We start from the raw sequence: 18537 nt of genomic DNA on the forward strand, positions 1-18537 counted from the left end.
TTTTTTTAAAAAAGCAAAAAGAAAATTCCCAATGCTCTCTATTATAAAATACTTATTTCTTCATACTCAAAGTAATTTAAATAATTAGGTAATATTTTATTTATATTATTAAATACTATAATAATAATAATTCTCAATCAATACTAATTATGAATTCTTACTAATTTTCAAATCTCTTGCACAACCTGAGTTATGTAAAATTATTAATATATTAATTAATTATAATTAATTCATAAATTCATTAAGTTATTATAACTGATGAAATATTCTTGAAAATATAAAATAAATTTTTAAATATTATAATAATTATAATATTGTCAAAATTCGAAACAACAAAAACTGCTATAGGATATTTGTCATCGAAAAATTTATTTATCAATTATTATTAATTATTTGATTTAATTTTTTTAAATAAAATATAATCAATTAATAGATTTACAGTTACACAACTTATGTTATACAACGGATCGGAAAATTAGTAAAAATTTATAACTACGATTGCTTAAGAATTATTATTCTAATAATAATCAATAGTAATAATATATTAATTAATAATTTTAATTTTTTTTTTGATAACAATAATTTTAATTTTTTAACATACTAAGTGAGTGGATGTGGAGAATTCATATACTAAAGTAAAGAGAAAGAATAATATATATAAATGAGCTTATTGTTTCTTTAAGTCATTTGAGATAACTTTATCTCTAGCCACTAAACCATAACCGTACAAAGATGGATCAATGAATGATGATAAAGGAAGAGAGAGAAAAATAGAATCATAACCATTCAAATATGAATCAATTAATATAAGAAAATAAATAAACAAAACGACGTAGTTTTGGAGTATCTAGAGATAAATATATCTCAAGTGACTTGGAAAATATTTCTCTCTCTGTAAATATAGGATATGATCATTTGACACTAATGTCAACTTAGATGTTTGACACCATATTTTAACACTTGGTTTCCGCCAATCGACGATTATAATTTATTTGAATTATTAATTAATTAATAAGTTTGACCCAATAAATTATAACTGTGAGATTGACAAAAATTAGCGGTTAGAATTTAATGTCGAATTTTAAAGTTTGACACTGATGTCAAATGATTATATATATATATATATATATATATATATATATGGCATGATATTATTACTCCGACGTAAGATTAAGAAGTCTTACACAAGATATTGATCATCGACTTGCTTGCATCTAACGGCTCAAATATCTAATAAATCAGAACCGTTACATAGAACATCCCTAAAATCTTGATCATCGATTTGCTTTCATCATGTCTTTAATATTGTTAGTAATTAAACTAATTTTGCTTATTTTGTCCCTATTTTACTTGTTAATTAATCCCATATAAATTGTTTGGGCACTAGCAGTAAATAAAGGAAGTTTAGGTTGATCATAAAGACATGATGAACAATCATGTGTCCTTTCCCTTCAAAGGTTTTACATAATAGATAGAACATCACTAAAAAGATCACAAAAAATGTTAACATTCAAAATTTGAAATGTAATCAATTTTAAACAAATGGATTTTTCTTTTATTATTCTTGAACTAATCCCTTATTATTTGGCAAGCAATTACCGTTTTATTCTTTTTATGTTATTGTAACATTATTTTTTACATGTCACTTATATTATTTTCTTATAACTTTATATTACATTTTTAAGTAATAATATATATATATATATAGGAAAAAATATTTCTACAGCCACTTTGGATAAGGTTATCTACAGCTACCCAAAAACTACGACGTTTTGATTAATGAAGGGTGTTTCGGAAAAATACATATGATAAAAAATAAACAAAATTATGAAAATATCCTTTATTAATTCACCAAAAATTACATAAACACCCTCCATTAATCAAAACGACGTAGTTTTTGGTATAGATGTAGATAACTTTATCTAAAGCGGCTGTAGAAATGTTTACCCCATATATATATATATATATATATATATATATATATACTCACACACACACACACAAACATATAGAGAGAGATAAGATCCTTTAACATCAATGTTAAATTTAAACTTTGACTAGCTCAAATTTAAAGTTTGACACCTCATTTGAGAGCTGTTAGATCAAAAAAGATCAGCGACTCTAATTTGTAAGCATGCGACACCATTGATCTTTTTTTATCTAACGGCTCTCAAATGAGGTGTCAAATGAACCTACCCCATATATATAGGGAAAAATATTTCTCGAGTGACTGAAGATAAAGTTATCTCCATTGAGACCAAAACGACATCATTTTGGGTTGTAAGATTACAAAATTATAATGATTAAAGACTAATATAATCCTGCAATAAATTAGAATTATAAAATACCTTGATTTCTGTCACAAAACGACGTCATTTTTTGCTCACCAGAGATAATTTAGCTCCATTGACTGGATAAATCCTTTACCCACCCACCCACCCACACACACATAGACATGATCCTTTAACACCTCATCTTATAGCTGTTAGATAAAAAAAGATCAATGGTGTCACATGCTTACAAACCAGAGTCGTTGATCTTTTTTGATCTAACGACTCTCAGATGAGGTGTCAAATGATCCTACCTCATATATATATATATATATATATATATATATATATATATATGGTAAAATCATTTATGCAGCCGCTTTACGTACAACAACGACATGTGTATGGTTATGATTCTCCACATTTAATGCTTTCATCCTTTGTATGGTTATGATTCCCCGCATTTAATGCTTTCAAGTATATATATGACAAGTATTTGATTGCTGCACATACATCAGCTGTAGAAATGTAAATCCCTTTATATATATATATATATGAACTTATCGTTTCTCAAGTTGTTTGAGATAACTTTATTTCTGACTTCTAAATCATAACCGTACAAAGATAGATCAATGGTGATAAAAGAAGAGAAAGAAAAAGGAAATCATGAAAGGTAAATCAATTAATATAAGAAAATAAATAAACAAAATGACGTAGTTTTTGCGTGGATAAAAATAAATGTATCTCCGGTTGCTTGAGAAATTTTTCTTTCTCTCTCTATATATATACACTGATTAAAAAAGTAACTTACACAGGTATAAAACTTTTGCAGACCCCCATTCCAACAATTATTATTCTCTCATCTGTTACGTATTATTTTTTCTAGTTATAATCAAATAGACTTTGCCCCATTATTTATTTTTAGAGCCATAATTTATTTTTGATAAACAAAACTCCAAATATAAAATAAGGATAAAATATTTTAATTACTAACAATATTAAATGCGGATTTCAATAAAAAAATCATAAAATAATTGATAAAAAAATAAAAAAATATAAATGATAAAAGAATATACTAAAGGGTTCATTTACTTTTCCCTTTTCATTTTTCTTCCGCTAACAGTGGCCCTAACACTCAAACAATGATAACGAAGTTAGGTACTCCTTGAGACAACATTATGGAGTTTTGAGCTGATTAACCTCTAATGTTACATGGCGGGGAATCATGTGGACCACTTAGGTGCGCACACTCGAACTACATTATTTGTTTTAGTAGTTTTGTATGACAAAGCCTATGCATAGGGCTTCTTTAGCAAGTACACTAAAATGATATTAAAATAAAATAATCAAATGATGGTAATTCAATTGATAAAGCAAGAATTGAGTAAGTAAAAAGAAAAAAAGTTTCGGTTCAATTTTCACATATCACTTTTATAGGAGGTTTAAATATCTACATTCATAACCAACCTCATACTTTGAATTAGTTTCATAACCAATTTAAAAAATCAAAGAATACAATTAAGAGTCAACTCAAGTAATTAGGGTTGAATTAATTAAAAAAAAAATCATGCACAATAAAAATCGGTCATAAAAAAAGAGGAAAAAGAGAGAGGGAAGAATAAAAAAGTGACAATTCCCTGAAAAGGTAAGGGATGGATAGGGTAGCGCGCGAACAGCGAATGGTTAGTCTACACCTCAGATCTCATTGTCACCACATGTCATGACCATGGATTAATCACCTTGGATTTTGGACTTAGATTGGTCTCTTGTCAATTACTTGTCATTCCCTTTGAAACGGACACAAATTAAAACCTACTAATAACTGGTAACACTAAGTCAAAACAAACACATGGATTTTCCTGCTGTTGCAAAGTTGACATTAATCTCGCAACAAGTAACTTAGGTTTGAATTGAATTCAACCAAAATGTATTTAAAAAAAATAAAAATCAAACCAAATGGTGCACATGGAATTGGCATGAAACTCGTAGATTAAAAAAAAAAAGGAAAAAGAATTGGCATAAACTCGTAGAAACCTTTGCGAACCTGTGGGGTCGTTTCTGCCATCAGTGGAAGTAAATTTGGAAAGGAAAAAACTTGCCAACAAAATTAGAAAGGACTATTGTACAAATTGACGTCCTGTGAGGTGGAAAACATCACTTGCGAGAAAAACTTCAATGAATTGGGAGTATCGAATTTTTATTAAAAAGGGAAATAATTTTTTTTAACCCACATTTTTTTTATAATTTCCATTTAAGTCATAATTTTTTTCTCTATTTAATAAAAAAGAATACCGATGATTTCGGTACTCAGGTTTTTTGAAGTTCTTTTATGGTGCCACCTCGAAAATACTGAATACACATAATAATAATAACAACAACAATTCATTTACAATTATTTTTATAAATTACATTAAATATTACTTATCATACATTTTTAATTAAAGTATGACCAGATATAATATAATTTATAAGAATTTGTAAATGAAAATTTATAAATATAATCTCCTCCATATTAATAATAATATAAGAGAAATATTACTCTTCTTTTACATAAGATAACTTCTCTCATGTTCTATCAGTTCAATTTTTAAATCTTATCTTTTTTATCTTTTTTCTTACGAGATTGGGATCCATTCATTTTGTCATAGATAATTATATTATGGGATTAAAGATTAATAAACCCCTAATAATAATACATAGGCACCTTTTTTTCTTTTTAAAAAATTATGTCTCTTCATCTTCAGTTCACCCTAACCAACCCACTCTTTCTCTCTCTATCGCTCTATCTGTCTCACGATTCTTCTTTGAATACTGCAAAAGTCTCTTCCACGCGAGAATCTGGACTCGGGTCGGGTAAGGCGGGGAGGTGAAGTCACAGTGATGATGATAGCGTTTCACCTTCCAAGACCCTTTTCTTGAATGAAACTCCACTCCATCAAAATCTTGGCTTTTGGTAAAGAAATAGAAAGAAATAGAAATTATTATTATTATTAAAAAGTTTGTGAGGTGAGAAGCGAAGAGAAACAATCAAATATGACCGAAGTGCTTCAGTTGCCTTCATCTTCAAGCTGTTCGAGTCATCCATGTGGTGATGGGTCTCACCCAAGTGCCCTTATTAACAGTACCACAGTGGAAGAAGGGGTGGTGCAACAATCCCATTTGGATTTGGTCACAGAGACACAGGAAATTGAAGAAGAAGAAGAAGAGAAAGAAAAGGACAGAGAGGGAGATCAGCTTTCCATTTTGACACTTTTGATTGCTACTTTTAGGAGATCTTTGATTGGTTGCAGTACAAATACCACAACTTGTGACCTCTCTTCTTCATCCATGGAGATTGGTTGGCCTTCCAATGTGAGACATGTTGCTCATGTTACCTTTGATCGCTTCCATGGTTTTCTTGGCTTGCCTGTTGAATTTGAACCTGAAGTCCCAAGGAGGCCTCCCAGTGCAAGGTCTGTTTCTCATACAAACAAATTTTACATTGGATTTCTTCAATTTCAATCAATGGCTTAATCTTTATTCAGCTTATTCATCTTTTTTAACGAGCTTTGTGATTTTGATTCCATTCGAATTCATTCCATTGAGTTGTTGTTTTCTATGTGTTTGGATTCTGAAAAGGGCGTTTTCTTGGAATTCTATGTTCTACTGTTCAGCTTGTTTGTTTTCTGTCTAAAATTTATCAAGTGGACTTGTGTGAGATTGAATTTTAAATTTCATAGATTCTTATGCTTTGTCTTGTTATCCATATTGATATAATGTCTATCTTGCAAATTAGTCTTCTGAAGTGGGTTTGGTTCATTGTAACAACTTACAAGTGAACAATATGAGAAAAATGTGAGGCAGGGAAAGATCATTAATCTAGGTTCTTTCTTCCATCTTTGCTGATTATGCCATGCATACCTTTTGTTTTCTTGTTGGTTCTGTTTTCAGTTCTTTCTTTGAAATATTAGAACACATCATCCATGGTGTTGGATTTATAATCATAACACATTATTGGTTTCTTGCAACTGACATGGCACATAGTAATAAACTCCGGTGGTGTTATTTTCGCATTTGTCAGTATAAGCATATAGCCCTCTTTGATACAAATTCACACCATTTGCACTTACTTCACAACCTATCTATTTGTTCGACTACTTATTGGCAATCTTCTCTCTTCTCTACCCGACTCATATTGAATTTCTGGTGAATCCATCCTGAATTATATCATCCTGTTGAGCGTTGATATATTTTCATTTATTATGCACAGCGCAAATGTTTTTGGGGTTTCAACAGAATCTATGCAGCTTTCTTTTGATGCCAGAGGAAATAGTGTACCTACAATTCTGCTGTTAATGCAGAGACATTTGTATGCACAAGGAGGCCTGCAGGTATTTAGTCTAGCTCTTATGTCCTTCCCTGCCTTGTTGGTGAGAATCTAAAAGTGGTTTGAATTATTACATTAGTTGAAGTCTTGAACAACATAATCTGAACTTATTTGATGAGCAATTTCTATACTTTTTTTTTTCTAGGTTTGCTTCTGATTTTACCAGAAACCTTTTGTATGATTCGTTTAATTTCAATAGACCTGAAGTTCAAATTTTAATTGTATACATGCAGGCTGAAGGAATCTTCAGAATCAATGCTGAAAATAGTCAAGAGGAGTTTGTGAGAGAACAATTAAACAGAGGAGTAGTACCTGATGGCATTGAGGTGCACTGCTTGGCAGGTCTTATAAAGGTATTTACTCGATCCCCCCGCCCCCTTCTTTCTCCCCCTTTGTCTTGAATTTAATAAATGTAATATTGTTCATTGTTCTCCTTTTCCTTTTTACCATGGGAGAGTGGTGGATAAATTGTTGAGACCACTTATTAAGGCAACCATATTAAAGAGATTATTTCACTAATTTTGATATACTTGAGCTCCTTTGTAGGCTTGGTTCAGAGAACTTCCTACTGGGATATTGGACCCTCTTTCGCCGGAGCAGGTGATGCAGTCCCAGTCAGAAGAAGAATGTGCTCAGCTTGTGAGGCTTCTTCCTCCAACAGAAGCTGCTCTGCTAGATTGGGCAATAAACCTCATGGCGGATGTTGCTCAAATGGAACATTTCAACAAGATGAATGCACGTAATGTTGCAATGGTTTTTGCACCAAACATGACTCAAGTAAGTAAAAATCATGTTCTCTTGTTTATTTAGTATACGGTTGAGCTCTTAGCTCCAGTTTTTGTGATTGAATTTATACAAGTCAACTTCATTTTATTGGATATAACTTCAACGAGTGGAACAGACATTTTGACATGTGTTTATATCCTTTCTTCCATGTGGTTAGTTCAATTGTCTTCTGTTGAAGTAGTCAACTATTTTAGTCATAAAAAATTTACATTATTAGATTTTTTTTATTTAACTTAAAAATGGTTATGGAGATTTTTAAAGAGCTGGGAAAACATACTAGTTGTGGAACAATGCAAAATCATTTAGAAGATTGAATGTTTCTTAGGAATGGCATATGTTCAAACTAGAGAAGTGTTTAGGCTGGTAAAAATATTATTCTTTTAATTGTTACATGGTTATTCTTTTTGATTCTGGTGAATATTTATAAAATATTCTTCTTCAGTGCTTTAAATTTGGTTGTGGATTCTGGTTTTCCAACACCTTTTTCAGTTTGTTGTGCAAATTTATAGTATCGGTCAAAGATTATGATTGATGTATGGTGCAATTACAGCATTTCTGATTAGATATATATATATTCCTTTAATCTTGTTTCTAGTATGTTATGCAAAATTATAGTATTGGTCTGAGATTATGGTTAATCTATGCTGCAATGACAACATTTCTGGCATGTCTACTACAGATGGCAGATCCTTTGACTGCTTTGATGTATGCTGTACAAGTCATGAATTTTCTCAAGACTCTTGTGGTGAAGACACTGAGAGAAAGAGAGGAGTCTATGGTAAAATCAAATCCTGTGTCAAACCTAAATTCGTTTGATGATGATGGGCACCAGAGCGATTCACAAGTGCTTCTCAAGGATGGAAGTGAAAATGGAAATGATAGTGGTGATGAGGATACAGTATTTGTCACTGCAGAACCTTCTCAACAAAGCCCTAGTCATCTTAACGAAGCCAGCTGTGAAAGTGAAAATGGATCCAAAAGTTTGCCAACTTGTACTGAAAATTTTATTTCTAGTAGAAGTAGGTTGCTAGTTGACAGTTGTCCTTGCAGTGTTGTCTCTCAAATTTGCTCTTTGACAATTGGACTTCAACACTGTAGCCTTCCTACTGTTCAGAGGAATGGGGATCAAGCAAAATTTGGCAAGAGCAAAAGCCTTCAATTGAGTGCTTCTGATACTGACAAGTGTTCCAAAGTGGTGATTGATCTTCCTGCAGAGAAGAATAGGGGAACTGCAATTATTGGGCGTATAAATTCAAGAACAGAGTTGGCTGAAGCTTGGCGTTGAAAGGCATCTGATTTTTTTGATGATTGAAGAAAACTGGTACTCCCATAATGTTTTTGCTATTGTGATTTCAGTAACTATGGATCCCTTGTGAGTTGCATAATGGCTGATGTCATAATTGATGTTGTGGGAGCACTCACATAAGCTCCTTCTGTGAATGGAATGGAGTGGAATGGATGGGATAACAGGGTGTAAAGAAGACTGTGTGTGTGTTTCCACGTTTGGAAATGTTTATTACTGGTTTTGCTACGTTGGTGCGTGTTTTTCTGTTATTGTTTGTTGTTTCTGGGTGAGTTTCTTAACCGTGTTTCTTCATTCTATTTCCTCAACCACTCAGACTTCTAACCCTTCTTTTTTTCATTCCTAACGAATTCAGAATTGCTACGTTCTCTCCTTTGTTCCAACTCATCTTGAGTATGGAAGATTGTGTGGTCTTTACTTTGAAGTCATGCTTGTCCTCTCAGGCCAGCGATGTTGTCACTCCCTTAAAACGTTCCTTTTCCACAGACATAATATAATGCACGCGGGTAAAGCACCGTGTGAGAGCCAAAGCTATGGAAGCCGAAAAACTTAAACTAATATATACAGTCAGTTACATTTTTGTAAGTAATACTAGTAACATGGGTGACAATTTGGGTTCACTTGAAACGATTAGGACACAATACAAATTTAAAAATATGTTAAATTTTTTGCCATAAACAAACAGGTTGACACGATACAAATAACCTGTGTTATATATTATGCCAATTGACACAAGATAATAAGACAAATAATTATTAAGAAAATTAATGCCACTTAATTGTGTTAGCCGGTCAACACTCAAGATGACATAAATTTTTTTATTCTGTTTTTGCTGACATAGACACAATATAATTTTGAAAACGGGTTGACTTGAATACGAAATTTTTGTGTCGTATAAATGTATCATGTTGAAAACTATTGAGCAATATTCTGAAGCTTGGAAAGAGTTTTACTTAGAAAATGATAAAATCAAAGTGTTTTATTTATGGGTTTTACACTTCTCCTTGTGACATTCCGGTAGATAGAAAAATGGTGAGATCCACTTCGGTAAAAAAAGAAGAAGAAGATAAATGCGGAAATCGAAACAGGAGAATAAGGGTCTGTTTGATTGTGTTTTGGTTTTTTTGTTCTTAAAACTATTTTGTAGAATAATTATGGAAATAGTTGTTTTCTATGTTTTTTTTATTTTGAATGTTAAAAATCAAAACAGAAAACAAAAACAACTCAGACATGTTCTCTAAATTTGATTCTAAAAACAGTTATAGTTTTTAAAACTTTTTTTACAAAACAGGTCTTACCAAACAAGTTTTTTTATTTTTTTGTTCTAAAAACTAAAAAATTATTTTTGAAAACAGTATTCAAACAGAGCTTAAATTTCTTCGGAGAAACTATTCTCCCTTTTATTTTTTTGTGGGATATTTTCTCAAAATATGACCATAGTAATCATAACATGACTCAGACATTCCCTGCACCAAATGTTAATAGCTTAGGAAAAATGAGGTCTTAATGTGATTGTTTTCCTAAACCTTTGTATTTAAAGTATTGGATTCTCTTCATAAGCTCATAATGAATTAATTGTCTAAAATCTTCTTCTTTTTTTTGGTCAATAATATCCCCTAATTCTAAGATAAATTAGCGCTTCATTAATTGACTTCCTAATATTATTATCCACGGCCATCGAGTAAGTTTTAACTTGTTATTTTACAATATCTTACTAATTCAATATTCAAAACGATAACTATATGAATAATTGGGTATAAGGGGAGAAAAATGAATTTATGATATTAAATTTGAATGGTTGAATATATATAGTTATGTAGTCTCGTGCATGGCACGTTGATATGTTGTTGTGTTGTGGTTGTGGATAAAAGAAAGATAGATAGCAAAGAAGGTCGAGGTTGTGCACAGTGGAAATGGAGGCCATACTAGCGTCCCGGCACTTCTCCACTACTACCCCTTCTTTCTCTCACAACCGAACCTTGTGGTCTTGTTCTGCCAAATCAATCAAGCTTTCCTCTCCTTGGATTGCTTCAACCACACCCACTGCTTCCTTCTCTTACAGAAATTTGTTCACTAAAGAGATATGGGGTTGGTTGAACTCCAAGAGCGTTGGTGTGAGTGTGAAAAGGGAGATGCGCGGTGTTGTGAGAGCTGAAATGTTCGGGCAATTAACAAGTGGCCTTGAGGCTGCATGGAACAAGCTCAAAGGAGAAGGTTTTCAAATTCCACAACTTAATCAAATCTATTGTATTGTATGGAATATAGATTGATTGTTTAAACAGTACATCTGGTTGTGCTGTGCAGAGGTTTTGACCAAAGAGAATATTGTGGAGCCTATGAGAGATATTAGGAGAGCTCTTTTAGAAGCTGATGTAAGTTGAAATTTTTTAATTTGTGTGTAATTTAAGTTAATTAGGTAAAGTAATTCATATTGTGTTGGCAGGTTAGTCTTCCTGTTGTTAGAAGGTTTGTGCAAGATGTCAGTGATCAGGCTGTGGGTGTTGGCCTCATTCGAGGAGTGAGACCAGATCAGCAATTGGTTAAGGTAAAATCAGAGCCATTCATTTCAACACAAAACTTACTGTACTACCATATCTATCACTAGTTTTTGTCTTTTTGAGTCTGACACAAAAATTTTAGGCTCAAATATATATTGTTTTGGTTGTAGAGGTTCAATTGAACATTCTTAGACTGCATTTGAAGTTTGTAACAACTAAATCTTATTGCACTGTAGATAGGTGGACAAATCACCACAATTTATGTATGTGTATTTCTTGTATAATTTCTGTGTATGATTCACATGCAGTGAAGATTAGAGAACTTGTTTGGATGATATATTTATCTAATAATCATATTGCAGTGATAGTATGATTACTTGAAACATCAACAAGGGAATACATTATTGTGTTTTGCAGATTGTACATGATGAACTTGTAAAATTGATGGGTGGAGAGGTCTCTGAAATGGTTTTTTCCAAATCTGGACCCACTGTCATTTTATTGGCTGGACTCCAGGGAGTTGGGAAGACAACCGTTTGCGCCAAGTTGGCCAATTATCTCAAGAAACAGGTGCCTTTCCATGCTACTTCCTGCTTAGTCTATTTCCTCTCTGGTAGTTTGTAGTTCCTTCACCTTATTGAAACGAATCATGTTAACTTGATCTCAGGGAAAGAGTTGCATGCTAGTCGCTGGGGATATTTACAGACCTGCTGCTATTGACCAGCTTGCTATTTTGGGCAAACAGGTACTGCAATTTCATTTCATTGAAATTGACCAGTTGTTATTTCTTGAGACGTACACCTCCTTTAAATATTGTCAGCAATGTCATTTTAATTTTTCAATTAAATTTAAATTGTTGCATGAAATTTGTAGCCTTTTATTGTTACTAGTATGAAACTGATGAAGAAAGTATATTGTAGTTGAAATGATGTGTTTTATGGGCTACAGGAATTATGCTTATCTTGATATGTGGTGCTTTAGCATCTTGCCATATTTTCCCCTCCTGGGCATTTTCAGTGTAGTTATTATAATGATCTGGTAGGCTCTTAAAATATGGAAGAAAAAGAGAAATATTATGAAAGTTCTTATTTTTTAACCAAGTAAATTCAGACTTTGGACATCAATTTCTTATTAGCATTATTTGACATATCTCTTGCTTTTTCTTCTGTCATTTTTACTTTTAGTCACATATTTATAATTAGTTATAGCCTGTATCAGGTGGATGTGCCTGTCTATACAGCAGGTACCGATGTTAAACCTTCAGAAATTGCTAAACAAGGTTTAGAAGAGGCAAAAAAGAAGAAAATTGATGTAGTTATTGTTGACACTGCTGGTAGGCTGCAGGTAATTCTTCATAGGATTTGTAAATGTTGTAATGAAAAATTATTTCATGATTTTTGTTTTGAATCATTTTTATTCTATTCATCATGGTTGTTATTTCTTATGAAACAGATAGACAAAGCTATGATGGATGAGTTGAAAGAAGTGAAGCAGGCATTGAATCCAACAGAAGTTTTGCTAGTTGTCGATGCAATGACAGGGCAAGAAGCAGCAGGTATTTAGAAGTGAATTTTTACTCTCTTACATGAAAAAGAAATTGTCCATATTAATGAACTGATTCTACATTAGTGTTTGTCATATTGTTGGTTAGGTTTTTCTTTAGCTTAAGCTGAATTTTGTGCCTGACATAGCTTATTATGCTACAAGTATAACCATTCCAAATCCTCACTTTACTATTTTCTGTGAACAGCCTTGGTGACTACTTTCAATCTTGAGATTGGAATAACAGGTGCCATCTTGACGAAGCTAGATGGTGATTCAAGAGGTGGAGCAGCTTTGAGTGTCAAAGAGGTTTGCTTGTCTTTCTCTTTGCTTTCATAATGTGTTTTTATTTGTTATTTTATTTTCAAATATTGCTGCTACCTTGCATTTATTCTCGTTTTAAGCAATGTTTACCAATCTATCCCAGAATTTTTAACATTAGCTCTTGAAAGTTAGTTTAGAAAATGTGATAATAGATGCATGAGGATAAAAAATCATATTATCCTGGCTGTTCTTGTATTTGCTTGATGCTTTGTGTCAATTATGCTGACACAAGGCTAGAAATCATAAAAGAAACTGTTTGATGGCATAACCTCTATTGACTTTCATATGTTTTATCTCTTAAATGGCATAAACAAATTTTATGATATCCTGTTAAGTGTCAACATAGTAGGTCCCTGGTATGTATTTCAAAATATTTAATGGACTAATAATGGTATGATAACTCTTCTAGGGTAGACAAATTTTTGTGTCAGCTGCCTTTGCCTCTCATCAAGTGAAAGAATGTTCCTAGGGAAATGTTACTTGCAGATTTTCTCATGGTGATACACTCAGTAACCCCCATAGCTTTATACCGAGAACTCATGATTTGTTGGAGGATCTGTGTTTCCATAAATTTATTATAAACACATTGTATTTGGAATTATGTTTTGGAATGGCATATATCTAGACCTAATTTGTATGGCTCAAAGATTTAAAAGTCAAAATATACTGATACTGCATTTAATCTGTGAATATATAGATTTTGGTATGGCCTAAGTTATGGGAGGTCTTATTGCATTTAGTTGATTTTTTGAAGTGACAATTTTCACTGATGTTTCTGAAGCGTATTTGGAACTGTAAAGTGATTAACATAGTCCAGCATTTTGAAGATCTCTCCTTTTCCCTCTCTGATATGTTGCTTAATTGGATAGTTCAATGATGGCAGGTATCTGGAAAGCCAATCAAACTGGTAGGACGAGGGGAACGCATGGAGGATCTTGAACCTTTCTACCCTGATCGAATGGCAGGACGCATACTAGGAATGGGAGATGTTCTTTCATTTGTGGAGAAGGCACAAGAAGTTGTAAGTCTTGTTATATTTCTATATTGTTATTGACACAAAACAAAAATAAAATAATCTGTTATTAACCGCATTTATTTTAGATGCGTCAAGAAGATGCTGAAGAACTGCAAAAGAAGATCATGAGTGCAAAGTTTGACTTCAACGATTTTCTAAAGCAAACTCGTGCTGTTGCACAAATGGGTTCTGTGTCTCGTGTCATTGGAATGATTCCTGGTATGGCGAAGGTATGAGATCCTGCAAAAATGCAATAATAACCTCTTTACAAAAATGCAATGGTAATGCTACATATATGGATTTTCTGACCCCTACACTTGGGGGGTTTCAAATGGAGTTTTTTTTTTTTTTTTTTTTTTTTAAACGACACTTTTATACATATGGTCTCCCATGGCAATTGGGAACAAAGGAGGCCAATCTCCCAGTTTTGGTTTACGAACCTTAAAAATGAGCATTGCTAGCATTGCAAACTTATCTTGATATTCAGAAGTGAATTTGATTCTGTAGTTATTGTAAAACTTATTTAATCTTATTTGCATGAACACAGGTTACTCCTGCTCAAATTCGAGAAGCAGAGAAGAATTTGAAGATAATGGAAGCAATGATAGAAGCAATGACCCCTGGTCCTTTATTTCTACTGATCAATTTTGTCATACCTGTTAAATGAAAATTGCTCTATCATCTTTATCAATTTAATTTTGTTTCTTAACATGGGACTATCTAGAATAAATAAAAAACTTGCCTTCGCAATGAATGAGGTAACTCGCAGAATATGTTAATGACTTACAGTACCTTGATGATTTCTGTCCTTGAATCCAACACTTTCTCTTTTACTACCAGTTCAATTTTTTATTATTAATAATTTTCTGTCCTTTTGAAACTCAGCTGTTGAAGATGTTTTTGTGAATTTTTTTTTTCACTCAATTGCTTAATTGCCTGTTTTCACTAAGACATGAAGTTGTTGCCTGAGAGCAGTCTTTATCCTTTAGTTTTCCCAGTTTTGCAATCAATACTCATCTATTCTCCCCAGGGCTTTCTCCTAGTCAATTGTTGTTTTCCATTTAGATTTCAGCTTAAATGAGACGGGTGCTTTTCACATTTATAGGCTACAATGGTTGTGTTATTTGGTATCTTCTTCTGCTTCTTTTTTATAATATATTTAGGGTATCTTCTTCCTGTGCTATGAAAAAATGACCATTAGATAAAAAAATTATTGACAAATTTGAAAGATATACTTGATATCCTCACATGATAAAGATGTGAATTTTATGCCTTTTGTTATTGTGAGGTTTTGCCTTACAATTTGTTGAATCTGGATTAACTATTTTGCTAAAGCAACCTTTCTTGTTTATTTCCAGAGGAGAGGGAAAATCCTGAACTATTGGCAGAATCCCCTTTCAGGAGGAAAAGAGTTGCTCAAGATTCAGGGAAAACAGAACAGCAGGCATGTAGAATGGATTTTATTTCAAACTTTGCTTATTTTGTTACCTTCCAAGCTTTGGTTTCTTTACCACTGCTATAATTCCTAACTTTGAGGAATGTACTACAATAATGTCAGGTAAGCCAAGTTGTAGCTCAACTATTCCAAATGCGTGTTCGAATGAAGAACCTGATGGGTGTAATGGAAGGTGGATCACTTCCAACTCTTAGTAATCTTGAGGAAGCGCTTAAAACAGAGGAAAAGGTGATATCATTTTCTAAATATATGAGATTTAGCAATTTTCATGTTATTTTTTTTTTGGATTAACTGAGCAAATTTATGCAAGGTATCCTTTGGGCAGGCCATTCACTAATTGAATGTAGTCGTAACATGTCTGATCTGTTATGCTTAAAATGTGTGGCTGTCATACATTTAATCCATCTATGAGATCATTTTGAAGTAGTTTTTGATCCTAATCTCTTGATATCATTTCCGTGCATTTTTTTCACTCGGTTGGAGGTTCAATCCTAGTCTTTTGGGACCTTCCACATCTTTTTACCAGAAAATATCCTATTGAAGTTATGAGGTCATTTGCATTTCGGAACTGTCTAAAGAAAAAAGAGAGAAACAAAATACAGAAACAGTATTGCGAATCTTGTTCTTGTATTTGTATATGCATGTTACTTATCAGAACATTTGATGCTTTCTGGTTTCTGCGTTCTGCTCATATCAGGCTCCACCTGGTACTGCAAGGAGGAGGAGGAGATCTGAAGCAAAGAGACTATTTGCGGACTCAGCACCAGCAAGGCCAGCTCCTCGTGGTTTTGGGAGCAAAAATTGAAAATATCTAAAGGTGACACTCAACAATATAATGTAAAGTTTGGATGAACGAGTCACTAATGATCAACTTGTTTGATTTAGCTTTCTTCAGCTAAAATAATTATTTTCCATCAGTAGATCAATTCATAGAGCAATGATCCTTGTCCAATATAATTTGGAGTTTGATGTAATTTAGACAGAAATGAGTTATACTATGCAGGATATGCAAATCTAAGAAACATGAGTGTCCTTGTACAATCTCAACTTTGTATCTTGGCGAGGAAGTGGAATGTTATTCAGAGACCGTCCAATATTTTTCGTGTGTTTTTCTAACTTGCAAGACTGACTATGTCCCCTTATATGCAGTTTTGAGAATGCATATAACGAATGTGTTTTTGGGTTGGGGGGGGGGGGGGGGGGGGGGGGGGGGGGGGGGGGGGGGGGGGGGGGGGGGGGGGGGGGGGGGGGGGGGGGGGGGGGGGGGGGGGGGGGGTGGGGGTGTAAGTAAATGTGAAAAACATGATTTAAGAATCTAAAATAGTAAAGATTCCAGGCAGAAATGGGTTACAATTTGGCTCATAGGCCAGTCTCTTGAACAGAATATTGCTGAAAAACTGTACTTGCAATATCTGTTTTATACATAAACTTCAGTGCTGTGTATAGTGTGTATCTTACGTTTTTACATCATTTTGTTTAATAACAAATAATAAATAGTAATTTTTGCTTGTGGTAATTTCTGATTTTTCGTCAACCCTGAACCCCTCCTTCAAATTCTCTATCCCCATGTGGGGTCTACTCACTTAAATAAATAAATAAATGAGTAGGTTCTACATATTTTATATTTTCTTTAAATGATATGAGATACTAATTTCCTATATCATAAGACTAGTATTTTCTTTAAATAAATTAAGGGCAATAATTAGCAGACAGAATTGAGTCACTGCCAGATTTGTTCTTTTATTGAATAAACCTTGTACGGATGTACGGATCCCTAAATTCTTTTATTTTTTCCCCCTCATTACCGAAAGTTTAGCCAAGTCTGAACAATTATCTCGGTAAGTTTGAGAACAGGAAGGACCCAAAAAATTCTAACAACCTCAATATTTGGAATACTAGCACGTGTCAATGAAGTTTGAGCAACATCTTGGCATTGAATTAGCCATGAAACCTTGATCATGAATGTGTTCTTTTTTTCTCCTCTGTCTTCTCTCCTACTATTGAATTGAATAAAGAGGTTATAGAGTATTCTTACGTGAAGGCTAGCAAAATAAAAATAAAAATGGGAACCCCAATAGAGAACTCAGACCTAACGTTTCCACCAGCAGACATTGCTGGGGAACTGAATCCTGGGAATAATACTAATGTTCAAGTTGATCCTATATCATCTGAGGTGGCTGCCACCAAGGAAATGATGGTACCTTTCTTATCTTTATTTTTCATTTACAAGAAAATAAAGAACATTCAATTTGAATACTGATTGTTATATGTATATATTTGCTTATTTGTTTGAAGGAACAAGCTGAGGCAGAACAAAGAAAAAAGGAAAGGGAAAAGAAGGAGGCCTTGCAAACATTAAAATCAGCAATTATAGTTTCAGGCATAATTGTTGCCGTGGCAGGTGCTGTCTTTGCCATAACCAAGAAGTTAAGAGAGAAATGACCTCTCATTCCTTACGAGATGTGGAAGATTATAGAGATTGTTTAGGTTGGTTTTTTAATTGTCAGGTCTATTTTATATAAATTAGTTCACATAATTTTTGGGTTCAGAAATAAATCCTCAGCCCCAACATAATTCATGTTGAATTGGTCATCATGTATGCTTCTTGCAATTGTACCTGATGATTCATATCTGAGTGCAAGTTACGTGTATTTAGATACATCTTCAATGAGCAATATGGTTACCAATATCGGTCAGTTAAGCGTTCAAGCATTTTAGATTCATTCAGTCAGTAAATTCTCTGTGCAGCCGTTGTAACAGTTTTCAAATTCAGCTTTCTTAGTTTGGGATACAAGTTATATTTTCATCAACCTGTGCATTATCCATGCATATGTAAAACTTGTTACTTGCACACCATGATTGTTACATTACTTCTACACATTTCTTGTTTGGTAAAAATAAAATAAAATAAAAAGAGACGCGTATTGAAATATGTTTTATTTTTTTTATTTCTTATACAAAAAGTGGTGTAGTCAAA

General features: G+C 33.0%; 3 protein-coding genes across 3 annotated transcripts; all 3 read left to right on the forward strand.

Moving 5' to 3' along the window:
- The first annotated feature begins 5018 nt into the window (after positions 1–5018).
- Positions 5019–9035, forward strand: LOC133309890 (rho GTPase-activating protein 5-like). The gene is made up of 5 exons (XM_061510751.1): positions 5019–5722; positions 6520–6640; positions 6870–6989; positions 7183–7413; positions 8102–9035. Exons 1-5 carry the CDS (start codon positions 5304–5306, stop codon positions 8705–8707), a joined length of 1497 nt encoding a protein of 498 aa, XP_061366735.1. The 5' UTR covers positions 5019–5303; the 3' UTR covers positions 8708–9035.
- Positions 9036–10589: 1554 nt separating this feature from the next.
- On the forward strand, positions 10590–16677 carry LOC133309887 (signal recognition particle subunit SRP54, chloroplastic). The gene is made up of 14 exons (XM_061510747.1): positions 10590–10939; positions 11030–11097; positions 11169–11270; positions 11641–11793; positions 11891–11968; positions 12442–12567; positions 12676–12778; positions 12974–13074; positions 13973–14110; positions 14191–14334; positions 14652–14727; positions 15463–15548; positions 15663–15788; positions 16258–16677. The coding sequence occupies exons 1-14, from the start codon at positions 10639–10641 to the stop codon at positions 16363–16365; spliced, it is 1710 nt and encodes a 569-aa protein (XP_061366731.1). The 5' UTR covers positions 10590–10638; the 3' UTR covers positions 16366–16677.
- Positions 16678–16883: 206 nt separating this feature from the next.
- On the forward strand, positions 16884–18227 carry LOC133309922 (uncharacterized). Its single transcript, XM_061510789.1, has 2 exons — positions 16884–17757; positions 17856–18227. The coding sequence occupies exons 1-2, from the start codon at positions 17623–17625 to the stop codon at positions 18000–18002; spliced, it is 282 nt and encodes a 93-aa protein (XP_061366773.1). The 5' UTR covers positions 16884–17622; the 3' UTR covers positions 18003–18227.
- Positions 18228–18537: the final 310 nt, after the last annotated feature.

The sequence above is a fragment of the Gastrolobium bilobum genome, unplaced genomic scaffold (genome assembly GCF_033153095.1).
Source record: "Gastrolobium bilobum isolate Gb01-03AN ecotype WA unplaced genomic scaffold, APGP_CSIRO_Gbil_v1 utg6679, whole genome shotgun sequence".
Lineage (NCBI taxonomy): Eukaryota > Viridiplantae > Streptophyta > Magnoliopsida > Fabales > Fabaceae > Gastrolobium > Gastrolobium bilobum.

Excerpts from the sequence above, each read along its gene's own strand:
- LOC133309922 (XM_061510789.1), top strand. The coding sequence starts at position 17,623 with ATGGGAACCCCAATAGAGAACTCAGACCTAACGTTTCCACCAGCAGAC. Across the intron at positions 17,758-17,855 it reads CTGCCACCAAGGAAATGATG|GAACAAGCTGAGGCAGAACA; the intron begins GTACCTTTCTTA and ends ATTTGTTTGAAG.
- LOC133309890 (XM_061510751.1), top strand. The coding sequence starts at position 5,304 with ATGACCGAAGTGCTTCAGTTGCCTTCATCTTCAAGCTGTTCGAGTCAT. Across the intron at positions 5,723-6,519 it reads AGGAGGCCTCCCAGTGCAAG|CGCAAATGTTTTTGGGGTTT; the intron begins GTCTGTTTCTCA and ends TATTATGCACAG. Across the intron at positions 6,990-7,182 it reads GCTTGGCAGGTCTTATAAAG|GCTTGGTTCAGAGAACTTCC; the intron begins GTATTTACTCGA and ends GCTCCTTTGTAG.
- LOC133309887 (XM_061510747.1), top strand. The coding sequence starts at position 10,639 with ATGGAGGCCATACTAGCGTCCCGGCACTTCTCCACTACTACCCCTTCT. Across the intron at positions 11,271-11,640 it reads CAGATCAGCAATTGGTTAAG|ATTGTACATGATGAACTTGT; the intron begins GTAAAATCAGAG and ends TGTGTTTTGCAG. Across the intron at positions 11,969-12,441 it reads TTGCTATTTTGGGCAAACAG|GTGGATGTGCCTGTCTATAC; the intron begins GTACTGCAATTT and ends AGCCTGTATCAG.